Genomic DNA, 24386 nt, shown 5'->3' with positions numbered 1-24386 from the left:
TCATGTGTCTTCTACTGCCTTCTCTAGTGACCTTGAAGCTCTTTCCCTGGTAAGTGCCTGTGACATCAGGGCCAGACCATCTGCTCCACATCCCCCAGGAAGCTGGCAACTTGAATCAGCAATAAAACAAGTACTGGAAAAGTCTCTGCATGCCTCTGGCTGGGAACTAGATAAAGGGAGGTTAAGAAAAACATCCTTAAAAATCAAACAGTATGTGACTTAGTGTTCACTGAAAAAGATGGGCTGGAGTGTGGTGCCTGTGGGGAAGAAGGCTTCCTTCCTGGGGAAAGGTGAAGAGCAGCAGACCTGAGCTGTGGAGCAACCATGTGCTCGCAGGTGCCCAGCTGAGTCAGCCTTATGCTGTAGAGATTGCTCTGTGCATGCATCTGCTTGGTGCTGAGAGGCTGCTCTTCCTTGCAAGATGTAATGTGTTGGATATGCACTCTTCTTATTCAGCGGCTGAACAGCAATGTCGTGCAGAAAGCCTTTGCTGTGGCAGGCATTGGTGTGTGTAGATAGGACTAGGAAACATTGTAGGACCACATAGGCTCCCTGCAAAAAAGGGAACAACTTGCATAGGGAACAGATGCAAGACCAACAGGCTATGAAAGTGAAAAGGATACAGCTTCCTTCCTCTCCTCCATCTTCTCCCATGCCAGTGCTTCCTACAGAGCACTCATGAAGCTCTGCAAAAGATACCAGCTAGCTCGCTGACAAGGGTCTTTCACGCAACAGTGCTTTTTGGTCTTGGTAAGAGTGTGCAGGCATCTCCCATGAAGCACAGGTGATGCGACTGCCCTGCATGAATTTCTACAGTATCTTATAGCCAATTCTACTTGATTTAAACTCTAGTCTTCGTTTAGGGCTTTCTGAGGAGAGGGAATTGATCACACAGCTGGTATGTTGTTTCAGAGTTTATTACCCTGAAAATTAAACCTACAAGGTTTTACTCTTTTTGCATACAAAAATCCAGAATTATATAATATCAGCTTGCACCAGTGCTACCACTTATCTGTATTAGGTGGGTGAATCATCCACTGGATAAAATTACTCCATGTTGGATGCAAGATTTTACATCAGGAAGCTGTGAGGTATATGACAATGTACAATGTAGAAACTCTAGCAATGTTTTAGATTCAGCTTAATATGCCAGAGATTTGATGCAGCTAGCACTAATCCCCATGATAAAGCAGGTTCATTGCAAAGAAAGTGCAGTTCATTACAAAGTCCTTAAAGAGCCAGTTATTCCATATTCCATGGTCTTGCATGATGTGCAAGACTGCAGCAGAATGAAACTAGTTTCAGTCATATGCTTTATTTGTTATTTGCTGATCTCTGATGATTCAACATGGGCTTTCCTGTTGCCAGTGATGTGGGAATGAGTAATGCTGTTCTTGACTTCCAGTCTCTTCTTTGGTTTGTTCTATATAAGATACAAATGCAGATTTAAAAAGTAGGCTGAATTACTCACTCCTTTTGCCCTTCCCCTAATGTAGATTCATCAAGTAGGGTTTTACTTGCAAGTAAGAAACTCATTTTTGGTTTCAGTGTCTTGTTTTCAGTGTCACTGTGTAGTTCAATATTACTGCCTCCCATGAGTTTTTTTAGTAGCTCAAATCTCCTGGTCTATTTAGGTTGTTCCATAGGAGGTTACACGTTAGATTCTTTTGAAAAAGATCTGTATGATTCAGACAGCTCTTATGCCCCTACTCAAGACATCCTAGAATTCTGCAAAGCCCTTCACAAGGGGGAGAGGGGGCTTGTGTGTTCTGCAAGCACATCACTTGGGGCCTTCCTCTCCCTCAGGGTCCTTCTGAATCCCTGAAGTCATAGGCAATCTGAGAGGCAACCCTTGAAGCCATGTTGCACATTGTCCCCCGTCTTCCCCTCGAAGCTCAGAGATTTTTAGCTTTGAAAGCTAAGGCAATCTGAGTCATCACCTTTTTTTATTGTAACAGGACTTAGTCTTGTTATTCACTTGTCTTTCATGTTTCTTCCCTAATCTTAGTACTGAGTCTCTAACAAAGATTGTTTTCTACAGTAGCCAATTCTATTGGCAGAAAACTTTATTGTCTTGCAGCTTGATTGAACAGCCATGCACAGCTACAGCTTTCTGAGCACTTCTCACTCAGCAAACTGCCTCCTCAGAGGTGTTCTCATATCCCTGATAATGGTTGGGTACAGCCAGCAGTGTGGTGTTCCTCCCAGGGGGTCAGGCTGCCTGTCCTTGTGAGTCCCGTCACTATAGAGTGTGTCATTGAGTTCATGCAAGCATAAAACATGGTGACAGTATATAGTTCAGCTAGTGTGATCTGAACCCACTTTGTACATGCATGTGTCCTATTCAAGTGGTGTTTTCTGCTTTGCTGTGAACTTACTGTTGTTTAGCTAAATGCTGCAGATCAGGTGTTACTTCATGAGTTGGGCTGCTTAGCAGGTGTGTTTCAACCCAACCAGTCAGACCTCCAGTGAACAACAGTAGACGTCTCTGAGTAATGATGTGCAGCAAAAAGTTCTCTCCTGCTCTCATAGTGTTGTGGCAAATTAAGGATATATTTTGGAAATCAAGGGCCAAATTGTCTTCTATTATAAAGAATCACAGCCCCTGCTGAAATAGTTTTGCACGCTCTCATCCTAAGTGTGTATTTATAACATCTTCTTTTAAAGTAAACCCCAGGCTTTGGCAACATTCCCATAATAGTGCTGAAATAGAGAGAGCACTGAAGCTGAAATGATTATTTCCATACCCTCTGGCTGCCTGCCTGAATAGCAAGTAGGAGTCTCCCTTTTACATGTTGTAGTCGTATGTATTTCAGGCACACGTGTCTGAAGCTTGCACCCAACTGCACTGCCTGCCTGGCATGGATACCAGCTGGCAAAGACAACCTCGTTTGATACTCTAAACAAGTTTTGAACAGGCGTAACATCGGCAAATTCAGGTACACGCACAGACCTAGGTTTGCTCACTTATGCCACAGCCTAGAATATTGTGCTACTACTATCACATCTCCCTGGCTGTGTCAGGAAAGTCCTGTCCTGCATAGGGATCTGCATGTGTATCACTGCTGTGCTGGCTTGGCAGAGACCACTGTTACAACACTTAACAAGTGACTACAGTCACAGGTAAGATGTTTGATGTTACTTGAGATATCAAATTATCTTTAACTCTGGTCTTTTTTGTTTGTTTTTTGTATAACTGCATCTGTTTCCTTTTCTTATATTTAGGATCCAGGGACTGCAGAGACCTAGGCTTTGACTTGTAGGAGGAATCCTCTTATACAGGCCTGCTTCCTCCCACTGCCAGCTACTGTTCCAGCATCCCTTAACACTAAGAAGAACTTTTGGTCTGTGCTTCAGTAACTTGCTGAGTAGGATAGTAAGGAGAAAAGATGGCTTGCTGGCTAAGATTTTTCAGTAATACGCAAGAACAAGCCTCTATGTTTAACATTGGGCAAGTCTCTGAATTTCTGAGCCTCAATTTCCTCAAATGTAAGTAAGTAGTGAAAAAAACCCTGACTGCTATCAAACATCTTTATGAAGTATATTTACCAATGCTGATTTGCTGTGTATGCATGAGGTTATTTTCTGCAGGATCACTTGCAGCATCAGCATACCTTACCCTTGGTAAGGGAGGATGCATCTCATTAATGCTCTGCTTAAGAAACTCCTTTAACTTCAGACAACCTCCTCCACTCTTGCTCCCTCTCACTCCCACTAAGAAATGGGTTTGAACAGAAGGTGCAGAACTTATGGTAGAGACTGAGAAACTGAAAAGGCTTACCTGTAAGCTACACAATGGTGATTCACGCTAGAAGGTAGTGGAGGACAAGGTGGTGAGAGAGTCACTGCACTCATACTTTCCTGAGTGTCCTAAAAATAATGAGCAGGGAAGTTATTAATTTTACAGAATAGAGATGCACAGGAAGAGTACAGCTCAAATTCCAAAGGACTTTTTTTTCATCCATTCAAAGTATGGTCTTCTTGGCTGTCTTAGGCAGGATCTGCCTAGCAGGCTGGTTTGTGCATACCCTGTGCACCAGTGAAGTACCTAACTCTCCTCACACACTGGGTAAGGAACAACATGTAGTCTAGGGCTCCAGAGTCTCTTATTGTGAGACCAAGAGAGTGTAAGGTTAGAAAAGCCATACAGATTCACAGTACAAGGCCATCTAGCCCTGAATCCCAACAGTGACGAAGAACAGACACTAAGAAAAACATACACGGACAAGATTAGCAAGAAGTGATACATTCCCAAAATATTCTTCTAACTTCCAGCCACTTCTGATTCTTAGACTTCCTCAGCCAGAGGTCGCCTCTGTACAGCTATCAGCATTGAGAGTTTGCTCCTCGCAGAGACACAAGACTCTCCTGAACAAGCAATGACCTGAGTATTAAGTAGGTACATTAGAAATAACAGTGAGAGACCTCTAATAAATAAATAGATCATAACATCTAACCTGTAGCAAAGAACGAACTGAAATCTCCCAGTCTCCAGTCAAAACAATTACTACAATGTATTGGTACATACTTATTTTATGCCTCAAAAAAAAAAAAAAAAAAAAAGAAAAAAAGAAAAAAGGAAAAAAAAAAGTCACTGCAGATAACTTTTGGTCTGCTTCTTCAGCATTTCTAGACCGATGGGTTCCTGTGCTGTCAGATTCCAACATCCTTCTGTGGGACATGTCCTACCAGTTTGCTGCAGCAGCCACAAGATTTTTCTTCTTTACTCCAGCATCCCAAATGCAGCTGTTTTGAGTGGAAAATACGGAAAATTCCAAAGCAAGGAAGAGGAAACACAGTATCAGGAGTCTGCACCAGCAGTCTTTAGCCTGAAAAAGCCTACAAGAAAGCTGGGACCTACTATTAGCCTCTCAGTACAGCATCTTCCCTCACAAGTCAGCAGGATCCTGTATGTGCCCAAATACAAGACTCCTGCATGGTATTTTGTGATGAATTCTTTTTAGGAAAACTAGGTCCCTCTACAGATATTCATCAGGTAAGAAACTGGAGTGGACACGGATTCCAGGGGCTCTACCTGTGAGGAAGAGACAACACTGAACCTTAGAAGATTTCACCTAACTCTACTTGAAAAAATGAGATTTATTAAATGCTCACACATTTACATAACCATTTATTCCACGTTTTAGATTTAATCCACAGTAAAACAAAGCAACAGCAAAATTCCATTTTATCCAACATCTCTGCAGTGCAAAACTCTGCAAATAAACATAACTCATCTTAGGAACACATACAATAATAGGTTTCTAAATAAGTTTTTGTTTTTAAGCAGCTCTTCTCTTCATCTGGGTCCTTTCCAAAGTCTTAAAAATAATTACAAAGAACACAGTACAGAAGCATCATTTTTCAGTATTTTGCCTTTGGAAAAAAGGGCTCCGGGCTCGGAAGAACAACTCGGGAGACCAGCCAGCTGTCCCTTCCAATATACACCCAGAAGAATTTGCACGAGAGGCGATTTTTGCTTTCTAAAGCAGAACAATTTTCCAGGACCGTATCATTTAAAAACAAGGCCTTGGCCACACCTGCAGATACAGGAGTTGTTAGAATCCTGGCTGTATTCCCAGAGCTTAATTTATCACGTCTGAAGCACATAGTTCCACTGTTGAATTTCCCTTCAGAAGTAGGGTTCCTGTCAGTGTACTTGCAGGTTGATTGCAAGTCAGTAGCCAAGCTAACTGTTTTAAAATTTAAAGATGCAGTTGGTTTCAATCTTTTCTTTGTAGATGGAGGGATCCACTCAAAGTCATCCTCAGGTAGCTGGCTGTTGATAACTGACCGCAGTGAAGCAGAGCTATTACTTTCTTTGTCTCCCCTGTTACTTGGCCTTTCACGTTTCAGTGATTTGCCAGTAAGTTGCTGCAGCAGGGTGTTTTGAAAGGAAGGCCTTGATTGATTACACTTGGAATGGATTTTAGTAAGATTTTTAGGAGTGAATATAGTGACAAAAGAGCTTCTTTCCCCAACAGGACATATTTTTTGAAGAGGTTTTGCTACGGGAGTTGACTGTGAATAAGGAACAAAGTCTTGAGCAGTTACTGAATTGCATTCTGAATCACAAAAGGAGTAAGCTGCCGGTGTGCTGTGTTTCCTAAAAGTAGGAGGGGACCTATGTAGAGATGATCTACGTTTTGAATTGTTACAGGGAACATCTACAGCCAATTCAGCTCTGCCCTTTTCCGTCAAAGCACCTTCCTGTAAGGAAGAGTTATGTGATTTATTTAAGAATTCTACTGTCTTTGCTATCTCACTTGCATCAAAGAGATCAGCAGAAGCATTGTAGCTGCCTTCAGGGCAGCCACTGTTCCACAGCATCTCTCTCTTATTTATACTTCTAAAGGTATTTTCTTGCAGTTCTGTCAGTGGCTTTAATTCTCTTTTATATGTCTTTCTTGTATTACTGGGAGTTGCTGGATCAGAGTCCCATGCCCCCAAGCATGCAAGATCTGCTTTTTGGCTTGGTATGCAAGAATAATTTTCTTTATTCTCCCAATCAACTGAACAGCTATCATGTGCACCAGGTACACAGGCAGCTGTTTTGCTGCTTCGTAAACATAAGGTTTTTTTGTGTTCAGCAGTACCCTGTAGGCTGATGAAAGAACAAGCAGAGTTTGAAATGCTAATATTTGCTTCTTTAGACTGCACAGATCTACTCGTGAATGGAGAAGGCTCTGATGCAACTGGCAAGGTCTGTGACGGAATTAGTTGATGTGGATTCGGTCTAAAGAAAGATGTTTCATGTCCTTTGGTAGTTAAAGACAAAGCACTACAAAAAGACTCACATTGTGATACCTCATCAACTGGAAGATTTGCATTTGACTGAAAGCAAGCCAAAGACATGCTCTCCCAACTAGCCTTTTCCACTGGTGACAAGAACTTCCCTAATATGCTCATTTCATGCAAATTACCAGCTACCAAGGGTTGCTTAGGATATGATTTAATAATATTTGTATCCAATTTGCTACTTTGAACAAGGGCATGTCTCCCTGTATCAAGGCTGGGTGATGTTACAACACTCTTGTCTTCTATTCTGGCTAAAAACTCATTTAGACTTTCTGAGAAAGGGAGCTCATCCCAAAGCATAGAATCTGTTGGAGGCACTTCAGCTACATTTACATGATCAGAAGGTGATGCGTCTCCTTTGTAAAAAAGGGAGTTGGGGGATTTTTCTGGATAGCAGTCATTTCCACTATTACTCTCTGGGTAAGTGTTTTTTACCCCAAATTCCAAGAGATTTTGTAATAACCTGGAACTATTATCAAATGAACACTCTGTCTTTGAAGAGGAAATTCCCTCTAATTTGTCAGGTGCAGAAATGTTAATATGATTAGACTGTGAACTTGATTCATTATCTTCCTCTTTATTCCCTTTCCTCACAGAAGAGCTGTGAAACTGTGAATCCCAAAGAGTTTGATTGCTGAGGCTTACAGTGCATGATTCTTCAGAGACAGGCCTCTCCTCTTGTTCATTCTGTTCACTCATCAGCTTTTCCGTTTCTGAAGATGGAAAGTCTTCTGCAGTTATCCAAGCAACAGACGAAGTCAGGCTGAAGGACTGCTGCCAGGACCCTAAAAAACTTTCTCTGCCACTAGACTGAAGAAAACAGGAATTTCTGCTCAGACTAGACAAGCTGCTGAGCTCACTGACAGGCTGATCTATTGCAGCTGAAGATGCATCAGGTAAGTATGAGCTGCTACTGCAGTTCCCGAATTTTGCACACTGCAAGAGCTGATGGAAATAGCTGATAACAGTAAAGCCAGTAACAGTAGTGTTTGGCAGGAAGATCTGGCAGGCTGTAAGGTTTTTTGTACCTCTATTAATTCTGGAACAGTTTTGCAAGATGCTGCTGCCAACAAAATGCCCTCCATCTTGACTCACACAACCCTGCAGGCAGAGAAAAAAAAAATTAGTGCAGTGTTTTGTTGTGAGACAAAAAAATAAAGATTTAAGGCATCACTTTCAAGTCAGGCTTAAATTTTGGTCTCACTTTTTGTCAGGATTTGCAAGGAAGAGAAGAGGAAACTGTCACAAACCAGTACTCTCTGGAAAATAAGCACTAGCAAGGCTGATAAAAGGCATAACAGTAAGAGGTGCTTTGTTTGTTGCAATGATGCAGAGGGTTTTTTTAGATCTGGGAAAAACTAAGAATTTTAAGAAAGGACTCCACACAAGTTTTCTCCCTCCCATTAGGGCACTGAGGACTCTGGGTCTTCCTCCAGCGGTGTTCTGTGCAACTGGCTAGCTGCTTAATGCTTTCACCCCTCCGCCCCAATCACTGGGCAGTACTTGAAGCAAAGTATTCTAGTACCAGATACCTGATTTGGCAGCTCAACTATCAAAGCCAGCATATTTCCTAGGCACTGCCTCCATGAAACAGAAATAAGCTCTAACGTTTATCTTCTTATATTTACTTAGAGAGCAGTGTTTCAAAGGAGCTTCACCTGTAATTCATTTGCTTTTCACTATATGGAAATTTCAGGTGGAAAATAACATCTAAAACCATAAGGAATTACCTAATCCCTTGAAAAGTGGATAACCTTTCCCCTCCCCCTCAAGATCTGGCAATGCCAGAAGACCAAAGCAGATAGAGCTGCCTTCAGATTCAGCAATCCCCTATTCCCCCAGTCTATGCAGTGGGTAAAAGTTGTGGCTAAAAGCTGTTAGCTGAGGACAATGCCCTTTTAGATAAGTTATTTAAAAGAAAGAAAAAAAAAAAGGCAAAACAACCCCCAATTCCCCCCCCCCACACACTATATTAACTCTAAGTCCTATTTGGGAGAATGCAATTGTATGCATAGATTAATGCAACTGCTTAGATACATCTGTACCCAAAGGCTCAGCAAATGCTCTTTAACTGTATGCTTAGCCCCTTGTGCAGGCATGAACAGCAGCAAGGCTGCTGATACGCAGAAGGATTACTTGCATTTGTAAATACATCAGCCCCGGAGAACTGATCAATGGTTCTGGCTAATCTACAAGGCCCTCCAACTCCCATTATTCAGACATTGTGCACTAGGCAAAACCTTGTGTCAGACACACACCTTGTCCAAAATAAAAACCTGTTCCAGATGAGATTCAGTTTACAGACTTCATAACATGAATGACTCACATAAGCCTCATTTGAACAGAACTTGGAAGACAGTTTCTATTGGAATATTTGTTCTTAATATTTTCTAGTCTGTTAAACATAAAAGAGCCACAGATGCTTATGCTGAACAGCTCTATTTTAATCAACATTTTTAAACACTTCCTTAAACCAGAAGTATCAAAATGCTGCAGGGTGCATGTGTGTGTCTTCCTACATTTCAGACACCAGGAGACTACGCAAACAATGAAAAGGTAAGGCAGTGCTTACAAAGACAGTCTTTGTTTCTTGCTTGATTTTTTTTGTTGTTTTTAAAAAACAAAAAAACCCAAAAAACAAAACAAAAATATTCCAAGCTGTTACTGACCAGCACAGGAGCTGGAGTTGCCCAGGCTCTCTGAAAAGTAATCCTAACTGTTGACTACTGTCATTCAAGATGGCTTCTGAATCCAATTACTTTAAAATAATCTGGCAGTCAGTACGAAAAAAATAAATAGAGTTCTTCCTGTGTCCTAGCCCTAAGTTTTCTCCTCTGTATTCCCAAATGATAATGTATACAATGGTTTGCTAACTCAGTCTATGCTCCCACTTGGCCACAAGCTAATGAAAAGAAATCGTTATAATGAGAGTAATGTGGATTAGAAGTTACCTTCACGCCAAATATAAATCTTTTTCCAATGAAACAAGTTTCAACTGCTTGAATTAACACTCCTGGAGAAGTATCTTTATTTGTTTCTCCCGACAGCTGATTAAGGTCTTGAATATACCTTGAATAAAAATGCATAGAAGTATTGCATCAACATAGGAAACCTTGCATAGCATTTCAGCTGTAATATAGGCAGGAAACATAGAAGGCCCTGTGTTAGCTTGAACTAAACATGGAATGAAAACTAGGTGAGGGATGAACCTACAAATTTTTTTAGTTCGCTTAATTTGTTAGTGAAATGGAAGTAAATAAACCCACTGTGAATAGGTTTAACGCACACATAATTTTCAGTGTTCTATGGGTGGTTGTGAATTTTGTACCAACACTGACTTGTGTATTATAATACTGATATTGCTTATACATTCTTCCTGCCTGCATCTTTATGGTAACAGCAGCATCCAGGTTAAGACATGCAAATAGTTGTTTTTCATAGTTTAAAATATTACAGTGGTCTAATGTAGAATGCCTGCCATGAGAATGTTCAAAACAAAGTCTCTATTTGTACCTTAAGACTTTTCTTCTTAAGTGATGAGGGAAAAAATGTATGGAAAAGTTATCCTACTTAGTAATTTGCCGTTAGATAAATATTCATTCATCTCAAATAAGAAAGGAAGAACAAGAGAGGAGGCCAACTAAATTGCAAAGGTCACTTAGCATCTGGTAGCTGCCTTCAATAGACAGTGGAGAATCTCCTTCACAGAATTAACCCATCTTGAAATTTGAAGATTTTGGGGGTAGGAACACAGGGTGGAGACACAGACATGGCCTAAATCCTTAAGCTTTTTCTCATGGTGATGTCTAAAGAGGAAATTCTGGAAGGGACAATTTTAACAACTTTTTCTCCACTTCTCTCACCACCATCCAAGATCATCTCTTTTTTTTTTTTTTTTAAGACAGGGGAGAAGGAGGATGCAGTTATATGGTTAAGCAGCAATCTATTCCTTACCTCTGCAAATTTCCTGCAGTGATTCCAAAGAACGGATCTAAGCAGCTTCCAAAAACAGTAATGTCAAACAAATCATTAGTGTCAGCAATCTTTAGGGACAATCTATATCTGTAGCTTGCATCTTTAGCTTCACCTGTGCAGCCACATTTTAGACAGTTAAACCTGACAAAAGACAGTAAAGTAAAAAAAAAATTGAATACTTCTCTTAGTCACTGCTGAAGTAAGAATTTATCTGCAGCTGTATGTGCCACTATAATAATATATCAGATACACTACTATAAATTACAGGATTTTTCCTATTCTCTGCCCCTTGTGGCATTAATCCTACCCTATACTCAGCAAAGCATTTTTATCAATGCTAAATCCCTCTGGCTTCTTCTACAGGTCTATTAAACGCTAGCCTGTTGTGAAGTTGGAGGGTTACACTGTGCTTTAAAGGACCTTTTGGGGAGTAACTTCAAATTTCTTGGCGCTCCTGTTTATTTGTATTTTATTTTCTTTTGGAAATCTTCTTGTACCTTTAGTAAAGTACCTAGTTTCAAAAGAAAAAAGAAAAAAAGCAGGAAACAGTCCTATCTTATCTTCTACCTTAGCACTTGAAACAACAAATGTCCTTGCTTTGCAATGGCAGCTCCTTCTATTTTGTGCTGATATTTATTGATATGATGTTCTTCTGTATGATAGACGTGATATAACAATGGTAGCAAAAAGGAAAGCCTGTGTTTCTGGACACACAGTTAGTAGAAGAGTCATATAAGATAACCCGATGCACTACACAAACAGGATGAGGAAAAAAAAATTAGGAGCCTCTAAAAATCAAGTCCTAAGTCAGCTTTGCTCAGTTACACTAATGCCTTCCAACACAAGAACAGCACTGAAGAACTGGACTGCAGGGGATTCAGTTGAAAGCCATTAACACACATCACTTGTTCCTAAATTGTTCTTTGATATGGCACTTAACACAATTGAGCTCTTGATCCATAAAGATGTTCAGCTGCCAGAGACCCAAAGCCACCCACAATTAGCAGTTTGCAATGCCCTAAATACAACATACCTCCTAGAATCCAGTATCAGCCTAGAAAAGCAGCTTTGACAAGCAGGATAGACGAAGCAGGAGTTTTGGATGGAAATTACAGAGGCAGCCAAAAGTGCTCTCCCACCACTCATGTGTTACAGCATCACCTGAAAGAGGTGCCTCAAAATGGTTCAGCAAGTTCTCACTTTATGAGATGTTAACATAGACTGCTGCTGGTTGGATTTTTTGTTGCTGTTGAAAGGCAGCCTTCAGGAAATAGTGATTCTGTTTGCAGCAGAAGCCCAATTCAGTCAACGTCTACTCTTAGCCTTAATTACACCTTTAAAAAGAAGGGGGGGAAAAAGCTGCTTGAAAATATGCATTAAAAAGCAAACATTCATCATGTTTATACAACATTTCACACAAATGGCCAACTATGATACAATCTAATAACACAGGACAATGTGTGGGACTTAACGTTGCTTTTGTAAAAAACCCTCAAGTGTTATATTTATTTAGAATAGTTTCTTTCATTTCCTTAAGACATGGCTCCAAAATTATCCATGCTTTGTTCTGTAAAGCATGGGATAGTCAAAAAACTGTCAAAAGCACAGAGTCCACCTCTTTTCCCTTCCTCCCCAAAATTATTTCAAACTTTCTTTGTCTCAAATATGTATTTTATTTACTTGGGAGGTTTAAAAGACAAGAACACAAGTAATTTCTACATTTGTGACTTCAGTACTCCTTCTCCCCCTTCCCTTTCCCCCCTTTTTTCTGGTTATCATCAGTGAATCATCACATTATCTTCTGTGCAGATTGCTAGACTGGGGAAACAAATATAGGTCTGTATCAAAACGTCTGCTCCAAAGTAATCAAATAAAAGCATCAGAGGACTTGGTTTAAATTATAAGCTTCATTCAAAATCACTTACAGTTTATCTGTAACTAAGATCAATGTATGGATGTTTGACATTCTCACTAGAAAGTTGGTATAGATGACAAGGCCTTGGTTCATTCAGCCATTCAGCTGATTTTGAATTAAGAGAACATAGCAATAAGATAGACTCGCAGAAATCACCAAGTTTTTCATAATCCAACTAGTTTTCAACTCAAAACCATACAATCAAAGTATACTTTTACCTACTCGCAGTTTCTAAATGAAATACGCAGATGCATTCTGGAAAACTTACCAAATGTTTAAAGAATTTACTAAAATATGGGAGGTAAAGTGTAGTACGTATTTCCAAAGGCTTCATTAAGTCTAATTTTCTTGGGTAGAAAAAGTGTGATTGTTAACTGGACCTAAGTTTTCATTAAAAAAGTACCAACCGACTTTTTTTTTTTTTTTTTTTTTTTTTTTTAATGTATCTTTGGACCCACATTCCCACCCAGGGACCATGTAACACTTCACGTGCCTTCCATCCCCAGACTCCAAAGCACTTTCCTCCTCAACAGCCGGGTTTTTTCCTTACTTCTCACCTAAGTTTCGCTCAGTGGCTGATGCTCTCTAGGGAGTTCGCCACTTCAGACTCTCCCTAAGAAGAGCCAAACACACAAGAACAGCTCTGACAGGCCTCATCCTGCGAATTTTAACCGTAGCCGCCAGCCTCCTACCGCCGCAGCGCTGAGGCCCTCCCGGAGCCAGCCAGGCTCTGGCCCAGCTCCAGGACCTGAAGGCCAGAGGGAGCCGCCGAGCTTCACCCCCGCCTCCCGCTCGCTCTCAGCGTTTTAAGTGTTAAATTATGCCCAGCGCCCAGGAGCAGCGCAGCTACTGAAGCGTGTTCAGCCTCACCCAGACGCCGAGCCGGACTGCGCCGCGCTTTAGCACCGTAACGGCCCCGGCCCCCACGCTGGAGGCCAGCGCTGAGCAGGGCCCGGAACGCGGAAGGGCGGAGGTGGGGTTGCTAAGGGCCGTTGCTAGGGGGCGGGGACGAGGCGGGACTCACCCAATCGCGGTACAAACCTCCAGGAAGGACCGTCCCACCCGTCCAATAACAAGTGAGGACACCAGCCTTGCTCTCACATGTCCCTCTGTCTGGGGGAGCTGCACGTGACTTAAACAGCCAATCATTGCTTCCTTACAGCCGGAGCAGGTTGACCCGCGCACCTTCCCGCTCATTGGCCAATGGGAGCGCACGCTTAAGCAGCCGCCGCGGCCAACCGTGACCGCTCGCGCGAGCCATCCATAACTCGCTATCCAATCAGAAGGCCCATATTTTATCTCCGCCCCCCAGCCTCCTGCGGGAATAGCCCCTCCCCTAGGAGGGTGGTGCCGAGCGAGTGCTCCCGGTGAGAGGGCGCATGCGCAGCGGCTCCCCCCGCCCCCGCGCCGGGTCCGGGCGGCCCGGGCGCGCCTCGTGCCCCCACATGGCCGGCTCGGGGCAGCCCGCGGGGCGGGGGACGGCGGAGCAGGGCCGCTATAAAGGGGCGGGGCGGGCAGCCCCGCCATCGTCCTGGCGATGCCGCGGCTGCCGCTCCTTCTCCTCTTCTTCCTCAGCGCGCCCGGCGCCCTGCCCGCCCCGCACAGCCGGGGCGCCGCGCCGCCCGCCGCCGCCGCCCCCTACCTCATCCGCTACATCGCGCAGCAGGTATGAGCCGGCCCGCGGCGGCCGTGGCGGGGGGCGCGCGCGCGGGTGACCGTTAACGGCTGCGGGCACCTGTCCCGGCCGGGCGGGGAGGAAAAAAGAAGAGCGAAGTGGAGAGAGTGTGCCTTCAAGGGGAAGAGACACAAAGGGAAGATGAGCTGTGCGATCCTGCTCTGGATAGCTACAAAATAGTTGCAGAATCCAGCTCCTCTGTCGTTCTGCCCCTAAGAGGTGGACTGGGAACAGTTTTATTCAGAAATCACTGTATTGAGAATACTGCTGTTCTGCTGGCTGTTTCTAGGCTGGGAACTCTCCTCTTCCAGTGGGCTCTGTGCATAAATCATGGACTTCTATGCATTAAAAGTCTCGCTATTTAATATTCTTCAGTCACTCAGGTAGTGATTTGAGATTTCAGTGACTCTGAGTTCTCCTGGTGCTTGTTAATCTTACTTCAATAACATGCTGCAGAGGCCTTCTGTAATGTGTAGCCTGTGTTGGACAGGATATCAGTGTGGTAGTGTTGTAACTCTAAATGTAACACCTATCATTCAGGTGCATTCATTGCTGATATTGTCATAGTATCAGTGATACAATTTGTGTGCTGTGGTCTGAATCATACTTTGTCACTGCCGTATTATTCCTGTGTCCCTGTACCCTCTTTGAGTTGTTTCATCTGGCTCTTCAGGTGTCTGTGGAGAGCATGGGAGACAGGCAGAGTGTTCCATTCGGCTGCCCACAAAGTGGCAGAGCTTCTGTGTATCTGAGATCTGTGCAGCTAGATGATGAAAGAAGGGAGGAAAGTGACAGTGACACACTATGAAAGATGGTGCCACATCTTGCTCACTGGATTCTGCTCCATGTTTCTTCTCACCTCAAGCAAAATCATACTGGCTAAGAGTGGCTGCTGTAGGAGAAGAGTTAACAGACCATTAAAACTTCAATTTTCTTGCCCAAAGATATGTTAGTGTTGCAGTATGTGGTAGGAGACATTATATTCATATATTCTTGAATTCATAACATCAAAGATCTAAATCCTGTTGTCTGCCACTTAAAAGCTCTAATGCTTGCATAAGAGGTGTAATTCCACAAAGGTTAAAGAAAAAAAAGTCTTATTAGTAGCATAGTGTGCAGAACTGACAGGCATATTCTTCAGCCCTCATAAAATGCATGCTTAGTGCTGATGTCTAGGAGCTTGTAATTACGTTATGACTCCGTAGTGGAAAATAAGTACTGTGATGTTATCACTAATAGGATTTCAGTGACTTCCCTTCGCTCCACCCTTTTGAATCCCTCCTGTTTTCCTAAGATTTGACATTTAATTGAAGTGTCAGCACTGTAAGCCTCAGAGTGAGGCTATAGATCATCTCAAGTTCTAATGGCTAGAAACTGAGAAGTAAGAACCAGGCATCCTGTGTCTAGTCCCAGCCCACTGCCAACTCATTGTTACCTCAGGCAAGTTCCAGTATCTCAGTTTAAACTGATCAACATATTAAATAGGGATGATGATACTTTGCTACCCCACATGACTGTTTAATAATTAATATTAAAGATGCTTACAACATGAATCTGTTTCTGCTCCTTACTGCTGATTCTTCTTAGCTAAAGTTCTTGTTTTGATTCTTGTTTTTTCCTTTTAATGATTTTTAATGTCAAATAAAACTATTTTTATAAAATCATGCAGCATAAAAAGACATTGTAATACAGCAATGTATTATGCTAAGTCAGAAAGAAAAATATTTCTTTTTATGTCTGTTTGTATTTAAAAAAAATCTCTTGAATAGAGGCTTTATATACTTCACACTTTCACAAAATTCGACTTTGAAAGGTTTAAATAGATTCCTTGCATGAGTTCTGCTTCTCAAGAGTTAGCTCCTGAGCACTACAAACAGCTTGTTAACTTGGCACATTGAAGAACTTCATTTCAGCAGCTTAGAATTTCTGTACATAAGTTCACAGGGAATTGTTTAAACAGTTCATTACAGAGGAGAAGTGGAATTGGAATGCTTAAGTGGAGCTTTCTGACACGAAGGCATATAGGCCTTCTGTAACGTTGTGGATTTATGGTTGGTGTTTCATGAAAGGCAATGATTTAAACTTGCTCTTATGAAAATTGGGAAGTAGCAGGATCAGATATTTCATCTTAACACTAACTTACATTAAACTTCTTCCTGTTTAATATTTTAACTGCCAAACATTTCTGCTAACAGGACTAAAATATAGAACACTGAGAATTAGGTTGGACAGTGCCTAGGTCAGTATGCCTGGGATCTTTAGTTCCAGTATCTTGCTTACTGGCCCATGTATGTCCATGCTTGCAAATCTTGTTTGCTGAATGTGTAGAATATAACTAATGAAGAGTGGAAGCTTTTTCTCTTCCAAGCTTTTAATTGTTGTAACTTTGGCTTATTCACTCTTTGTCTTTAGAAGCTCTTCCTCCCCAACTTGCTTTTTAAAAATACTTGGGATGTGACTTTTCCCCCTTAAGTAGCCAATCACTTCCAGCCCTTCAGTTCTTCAAAGCCTGAATGAAATTATGCCAGAATAAAGTTAAATTAAGCTAACATAGATTAATTGACAGCCCTTTTAAGAAACTGTCATATCACTCACACCTTTATATCAACATACTACATCTGTCTTGGTGGACTTGGTCTCCTTTTCAGCTCTCACGATGTAGTAGTGTGTCTTTTCTAGGTAAGACTATTCATGCCTCTGCTTTAATAGCTTGCTTACTAGAAGACTGCTTGTAGTTTAGGTGTTAAATTATTCCATTTAAAGTTGAACTTTACAAAGAAAGAGCTATGTAGAGCTACAAGCAGAAAACCATTGTCTGAATGACTTCTTTTTGGACAGCTGTATTGGTGACCACAATGCAAACTAATTGGAAAGGCTTGGTGAGTCATCCAAGAGCCATCTCCTTCTCTTTGCCTGTGTAGTCCTTTAGCATAGTGGGGAGGGTCAGGAATTGAGTAGCTTTTCTGACCTTTGAAGAGTCTTCCCTTGTACCTCTATATTCATGTTTTCAACACACGTAGCAGTATTACAAAACTCATAGCCTGTGAATTTTTAATGTTTTATGTGCAATATTGCTGAGAGGATGATGCCTTAAATTTTCTGATACTTGAATGCATCTCAGGGACAAACTGTCTTTTCTGAAAAAGAGAGTGACTGTAACTTGTCTTCACCCAATTTCATGATTGATGGCTCTGGAAGGCTTAATGTGCTGGTGTATTCTTCACCACAATCATACTTTGTGATCGTATCATTTGTAAACTGTTACAAATTGGCCTAAGAACCAATGCAACATATACAAATCAAACTTTGTTTAGCAAGTTTCCCAAGCCTGTTTCTTCAGTCAAGTTCAATCTTTCATAGACTTCTCAGAAGAAAGTTCTAGTTGCTTCTAATGAATTTCTATTTTTGTATGTATGTATTTTGTATCTTAGTCAAGCCATATGCAAATCTTTTTGCTCTATAAGCATTCACACTTCAAATTGTGTGTTCATAAAAGGAAGCTATGTTGATGCTTTTAAAGTTTTAGAAGCAGCACATCCTGATTTTTTCCAGCTGTATCAGGTGTCTTTAGTATCCTATTTCATATTACAGACTGATGTTTCAGGCATAGAAAATGTAGACCTTATGATTAGAAGTTAGAATGCAGGTTTCAAGGAAGAAAAGACAATTTGAGAAAGACTGGTAGGGAGAAGCTATGTTTTTGACATGCTTCTTGTCTTACAGGAATGGTCAATTTAGAGAAAACTAATGAATCTCAATTTTTCTGATTCACTTGAAAACCACTACTACAGCCCTACTTCCTCCCCCAAACATACACAGTCTGACTTCAGTCAGATCAGTGTTTAAATGAGGAGAATAAAAAGTGAGGTGAAGTGACAAAGTTGTCTTAGTTTGAAGTAAGATAAGGGTGGAGTTCTGCTCTTAAATGTTGCATCTGTAATACTCACAGGAATGAATCTTGTAATTAAGGAACAAAATGTATTTTAATCCAATTCTGCATTTTTCAGTCTTAGAAGCTTTGAAGATTGTGTGTGAATGTCACTAAATATATACCTCTGTGTGTGTGTGTGTGTGTGTGTGTATACACACACACACAATACTGTTGTGTTTGTATAGTGTTTTTGTATTAATGAGGTAATCCTCATCCACGGGGCTCAAACTCCCTTATAAAGACAGATTGAGGTTAGCACTTTTAATTCTGATTAACAATTTTATTGTGACTCAGGTTGGCCTCTCAGAATAGTAACAAGTGTTGGGAACAGTTGAGATAGACTTGTTTCTTGTCTGACAACATAATAGTATAGCCCTTTTAACTTCTGGTAAAGGAAAAAACAAAGTGCTTTTTGTGTATCCCATGTATACCTGTTAAAAGTAATGTTAATAGTTACAGAAGTGATGATGATGATTGGTGAATTACTTACATTGTATGTTTTACTCATCAAGGACTTGGCAACTCTCATTCTGATTTCATAATGTGATTTTAAAAATGGAGCTGTAAGCTATAAACCAGGTCTATAAGCAGAAAACAATAGCTCCTGCTCAGTGGACAGGAAATCAGGGAAGTACTTGTTAAAGCTTGTTAGTGAATTTTTATTTTTATGCGCTACTTATCTGCAGGTCACAGTACAGGCATCAGCTTCTCAAATTAAACAGGAAGCATTTAATTTCCTCACAACTTGCAGTCTTTGTTCAAGGGAGCAGTTAATACTGCAAAAAGTGTCAGTAGTCACTACTCTCTCTGAAAATAAGTATTTTTGTCTCCCAAGCAGCATTAGCTTTAATCATAAAAAGCCATAACAAGTCACTGAATGATTCCTTCAATAAAGAAAGCTTAAAGGACTAAATATCAAATAGCTGATTTAGAAAGATATTTATAAATACTTGACCTGCATGGAGTCTTCAGCAGAGATGAATACTGTTAATTTCATTGAAATTATGCTGACTTGCGCTGGTTGTCTTTGAGCTTCTTGTAGTTGCAGTAGCTGAAACCATGGATCTAAATTTCTCTTTTTGTGTGTGTGGGGGGGGGGGAGAGGGAAATGCGTGCGTGAAGTGTTCAAAGTGGAATTTGATATTAAAGGTCTGATTGGTTTCATCATCCTGTTTGAAGAGATCAAAACCATCCAACAGCACAAAAAGTCCCTGTGGACTATGCAGATAACTTGTAACATGTCATATTTGTGAGAGATAATAGGCTACATACTTGATTATTTTTAAGCCTTCAAAATCAGAAGTATCTTAATTTTCTTTAAGATTAATTTTCTTTGTCACTCTTGTTTGTTGTTTTGTTTGTGGTTTTTTTTGGGATGGACAATCTATAGAAAAGTTAAACCATGGTACTCTTTTGTACTTCTGGACTGTCATTCTTTATTCAGAATCTGGCAACCTTGGTCTCTTATTTCAATTGGCCATTAGATGATGGGGTAGTAAGGTGTGGGGGTTCTGCACGTCTGTTCTCTCTGGATTCTTGCATATCCAAAGTGTGGTTCTGAAACTTGCAGAAACACAGAAGATTTCTCCTTTCTTGGCTGTAACATTGCTGTTCTGTAGATGCTGTTTCATCTGCTAAGCAACTTTTTTCTGAGATAACGGGTAACTGATCAATATTTTTTCTCATTTTAGGACAAAATGAAACTAATATTAAGATTAAAAACTTATAGTTCTGGAACATATAGCTTTTATATCTAAAGCAGTGAAACTCAGAAGTTTAATTGGAAAATAGAGTGTACTCAGTGGAGATGTTTGAAAAATGGTTAATCTGTTTATTTCCAGGTATGTGAAGTCTGAAATATGGAGAATAAGAACTGCGTTTCTCTTCAGCATAGTTCAGCAGATAATGTCCTACTTTTCTTGTACTATGTGGGGTTTAAAATTTTATTTAAAACTTAAATATTTTCTCTCACGCTCTTAGTTCAGCCCTGACATGCATGGAATGCTCTCTGGTACTTGTTGTATGGCTGTTTGACTAGGGATAGTGTAGTGGTTCTCACATCTGCTTTACATGCTAAAGGTCCTGGGTTCAAGCCCCAGTGGAACTAGTATCAGGGAATCTTTGTGAGGCTGGACTAGATGATTTCCGGAGGTCCCTTCCAACCTTGCTGATTCTGTGATCCCAACTAGCTTGAGCTAACTAGCTTAACTCTTAACGGAGCACAGATTGCTTTGAGGAGGAAGGTTTAGCTCAGTTGGTTAGAGCGTAGTGCTGCTAATGCCAAGGTCATGAGTTCAGTCCCCATACGGGGCTACGCTGAGGGTTGGACTGGATGATCTCCAGAGGTCCCTTCCAACCTTACCATTCTATGATGGTGAAGTGGCCATACATACAACTGTCAGTTGTGCTGTGGTCTGGTTGCTGTTCTCTAAACGTGCCAAGTGAGCAACTTCAGAGAGCAAAACATCTTGGTCTGCTCTTTCTAAAGGTGACTGAACAGCATTTTGGTCTGCTCTTTCTAAAGGTGACTGAACAGCTGTTTTTCTATCTCATATAAACTTTGTACCTTGTTTCTGTGTAAGTGGACTGCTGTCAGGCTTAAGGTGAGTGATTAGTGGAAAATGACCTGGAAAAGGTTTTTGTAGAGTAAGATCTAAGAAACATCTCTTTTCAGAAGAGGAGGGTGTTCACTGAAAGGCCTACGTGTGTTGGGATGTATAGGGTATATAAAGATAAGGACATAACTGTGCACAGCCTTTTCCCTTTGGCAGTTCATCTGGGCATGCTTGGTTTACTTCCTTTCTGTCTTGATTAATCAATTCTGATTCCAAAAGGGGTAGACTTCCTTGCACTGTGAAGCAAAAAACCTTCCTAAAGTTGTCCACAAAGAGACTTAGTGTGAAAAAGCTAGCCAGAAGTAGGCTTGCATGGTAATTTTCGTGCACTACCTTCCTGTTAAGATAACAGGAACAGAAAGTGAAGGGCATGAGGCCCTTTGACTGAAGTGGGACTTGGACTGAGTCCAGCTTGAACTACAGGAAGTGAATGAAAGCAAAAACAGCATTAACAAAATGTTTGATTTATGCCTCATAGCAGCTAATTTTTTTTTCCCCTTACTATTTGATTCCCTGAAAATGAGGTCTTCCCCAAAAGCCGTTCAAAACCATGTGCTGCTCTGGAGATGCTGGCTTTCCTACTATATTCTTCTGTGCAGTGATAAATGGCCACCTACAAGTGTAGAGTTTTCATTCCTGCAAGTTACAGTTACTATGGTGGAACCCAAGATTCCTTCAGCTCCTTAGCAGGAACTTGCTGTTCTACAAGCTGATGGCAAATAATTATTAGCAAAGTCTGTGCAGTGATTCAGAATCTGTTCTGAACAGATTCAGAACTAGTCCATTACAGTATGTTCTTGCTTATTTTGAAGTGGAAAGAGGAAAATAGAAAAAAAATCTTTTCATATAAAAATCTGAGATCTTTCTAACAGAAAACTTGCTTTGCAATGAGAAGAAAAGCATCTGTGACTCAACTCAATTCTGGGTGTTAATTGCAATGATATAAAGACCTGGTGTGTAGCTGTATGTTCATCAGAGTTTTCAGTTACTGGAGAGCTTGCAACAAACCTGCATGTTGTTTCTCTAGAGCAATCTCTAGAGAAACTAGAAAAAATCAGCTGCGGAGATCCAAACATATTTTCCCCAATGCTACTGTCTTCCTACTGTCTGGTCTACCAGTATCTCAAAGCCCTGTAAGTAGATAATTGCTTTTTTTGGTGTTTTGGATTTTGCAAACATGACAGAGTAGCAGTTGGTGTAGGGTTAGTCTTTTTTGCTATTGTGTAAGGCGTGTATGAGTAGTTGCTTCTTCCCTGTTTATTTTCTGAAATGGTTCTTCCTCACCCACAAATGCTCAACAAAGCTGGCAGCTGTTAAATAAATGATCCACAGCGGCATATGTAAAATTCTTAACACTTAGTCCTAAGTAAGTATTGTTAAGTGTCTTTTCATGCAAATAAACAGACATCCCTGTACTGAAGTGTTATCTTGCTTGTGCTTTGTATAATTAGAACAGCTGGATGGATGACAGGACAGTTATCCTGTTCATTTTTCACATTGTCTTGTCTGTCTTTTATGAATTCCCCTGATGTGCCTAGAATTATCTGTAGAAAATAAAACACAAATAATAGTGGTGAACTAGAGCTGAGAAAATAATAGAATGGAGCAATTTTGCTTGTAGCTCTGAAAACTGGGGAAATAAAGCTGTCAAAACTTTAAATAATTTTTGGAGGGGTAGAGGTGGTATAAAATTTTAATTTGTCCAAATAAAAATATTTTGTCCTACATCTGAAATGCTTACTTTCCCCAGATACATGTTTAAAAAAGGCTGAGGAAGCCTTACAAATGAAAACAAGTTTTATTGGGGAAAATCAAATTTTGGAAAGTTTTGTTTAGCTAATTATTCTTTTTCAAAACTTCAGAATTATCTCAGCAAAACTAGAAAGATGGGAGGTTTTTGTTTTTCGTTACACAGCTTCATCTTGTGACAAATTGAAGCTTCATGGACAAATTTGTTCTCTGTTCTGAAGCAAGTGTTCCAAGTATTGCAAAATCTTCCAAATATTGATTGGGTTGTAATTTTGTCTGGAAGAAAGATGAGGAAAAAGTCACAGGCCTGTGGCTGTTATGGGACTGAGACTTTTCACAAGAGTGAATTTCTTTTTGCTGGTGTTTTGTATCTATTCACTTATTTCAGCCTTACAGAACAATGTGCCTGGAGTAATCTATATTTGACCTGTTGGTTCCCTACTCCTTGCCCCTTATCCCATGGAAGCATCTCATCAAGATAATGATGCCTTGAACTGAAGCATCGATGATGTGAACATTCAATGTACTTACTGCTGTAGTAATTTGTTCCAAATTTGCACAGTTGGTTGATTTTTTTTTTCAGGATCACAAGTCTAGTCATTGCTTGGCGAAGAGCAGGGCAGCAATGAAATTTGGGCAGAGAGGAACAAGGGCAAGTGCAGGGTCCTGCACCTAGGGAAAAATAACCCTAGGCACCAGTACAAGCTTGGGGCTGACCTTGTGGAGAGCAGCTCTGCAGAGAAGGACCTGGGAGTGTTGTGCTGGTGGATGACAGATTGACCATGAGCCAGCAACGTGCCCTTGTGGCCAAGAAAGCCAGTGGTCTCCTGGGGTGCATTGAGAAGAGTGTTGCCAGCAGGTTGAGGGAGCTGATCCTGCCCCTCTATGCAGCCCTGGTGAGGCCTCATCTCGAGTCCTGTGTCCAGTTCTGGGCTCCCCAGGACAAGAGAGACATGGAGCTACTGGAGAGAGGGCAGCGCAGGGCTACAAAGATGCTCAGAGGGCTGGAGCATCTGCCCTAAAAGGAACAGCTGCGAGAGCTGGGCCTGTTTAGCCTGGGGAAGAGAAGAGTGAGGGGGGATCTTATCAATGTGTACAAAGTACCTGAAGGGAGGGTGCCAAGGGGACGGCGACAAACTCTTTTCAGTTGTCCCGTGTGACAGGACAAGAGGCAGTGGGCAGAAATTGAAGCACAGGAAGTTCCGCCTGACCGTAAGGGGGAATTTCTTCCCTGTGAGAGTGACGGAGCTCTGGACCAGGTTGCCCAGGGAGGTTGTGGAGTCTCCTTCTCTGGAGATCTTCAAGGCCCACCTGGATGCAACCCTGTCTAACATGCTCTAGGTGCCCCTGCTGAGCAGGGGGGTTGGACTAGATGATCTCCAGAGGTCCCTTCCAACCTTTCCGATTCTATGATTCTATTGAAAAATATTTATGGCAGTGTCAGCAGTAAAGCTGAATGAAGTGATTCTTGTTATCTCCTGATTTGATCTAACCCTTGTACTGGAGCTTTGCCACCCTCAACTGTGGGGCAGGAAATTCTGGGAGGACTGGAACCTTTGACTGTCCTTCCAACTGGATAAATCGTAATGAGGAGTTATGGCCTTACTGTGACTACTGGATGATTTTTTTGCTTAAGTTTTAAAGTCCATAGGCACATTGAGTTTTATCTTGCATGGTAAGGAGAATCTGCAGTTTCAATTACAGCACAAAACTCTTTGACAACTTGAC

The 24386-nt window shown here is 41.2% G+C and overlaps 2 protein-coding genes across 3 annotated transcripts in view; one reads left to right on the top strand and one right to left on the bottom strand.

Annotated features, from left to right (window-relative positions):
- Positions 1 to 1351: 1351 nt before the first annotated feature.
- On the bottom strand, positions 1352 to 13642 carry DDIAS (DNA damage induced apoptosis suppressor). 2 transcript variants are annotated; one of them, XM_062578098.1, is made up of 7 exons: positions 13559 to 13642; positions 11807 to 12107; positions 10753 to 10914; positions 9750 to 9867; positions 7827 to 7899; positions 3782 to 3870; positions 1352 to 1423 (listed from the first exon to the last, which is right to left on the bottom strand). In XM_062578098.1, exons 2-6 carry the CDS (start codon positions 11917 to 11919, stop codon positions 3809 to 3811), a joined length of 528 nt encoding a protein of 175 aa, XP_062434082.1. In that variant the 5' UTR covers positions 11920 to 12107; positions 13559 to 13642; the 3' UTR covers positions 1352 to 1423; positions 3782 to 3808. The 2 variants fall into 2 exon arrangements, with proteins under 2 accessions (XP_062434082.1, XP_062434072.1); XM_062578088.1 differs by lacking the exons at positions 1352 to 1423; positions 3782 to 3870 and having other exon boundaries at positions 5086 to 7899.
- A 633-nt stretch (positions 13643 to 14275) lies between these two features.
- PRCP (prolylcarboxypeptidase) overlaps positions 14276 to 24386 on the top strand; it is a 33218-nt gene continuing 23107 nt past the window's right edge. Inside the window, exon 1 of the mRNA XM_062567358.1 lies at positions 14276 to 14354. The gene's annotated coding sequence lies outside the window, so the exon portion shown is untranslated. The remainder of the gene's footprint in view (positions 14355 to 24386) is intronic.

Source organism: Rhea pennata, chromosome 1 (assembly GCF_028389875.1).
Source record: "Rhea pennata isolate bPtePen1 chromosome 1, bPtePen1.pri, whole genome shotgun sequence".
NCBI lineage: Eukaryota > Metazoa > Chordata > Aves > Rheiformes > Rheidae > Rhea > Rhea pennata.
The sequence above is the reverse complement of the archived record's forward strand: the minus strand, read 5'-3'. Positions and strand labels throughout refer to the sequence as shown.

Excerpts from the sequence above, each read along its gene's own strand:
- DDIAS (XM_062578088.1), bottom strand. The coding sequence starts at position 11,919 with ATGAGTGGTGGGAGAGCACTTTTGGCTGCCTCTGTAATTTCCATCCAA. Across the intron at positions 10,915-11,806 it reads CTGATACTGGATTCTAGGAG|GTTTAACTGTCTAAAATGTG; the intron begins GTATGTTGTATT and ends GTCTTTTGTCAG. Across the intron at positions 7,900-9,749 it reads GATTTATATTTGGCGTGAAG|GGTTGTGTGAGTCAAGATGG; the intron begins GTAACTTCTAAT and ends CTCTGCCTGCAG.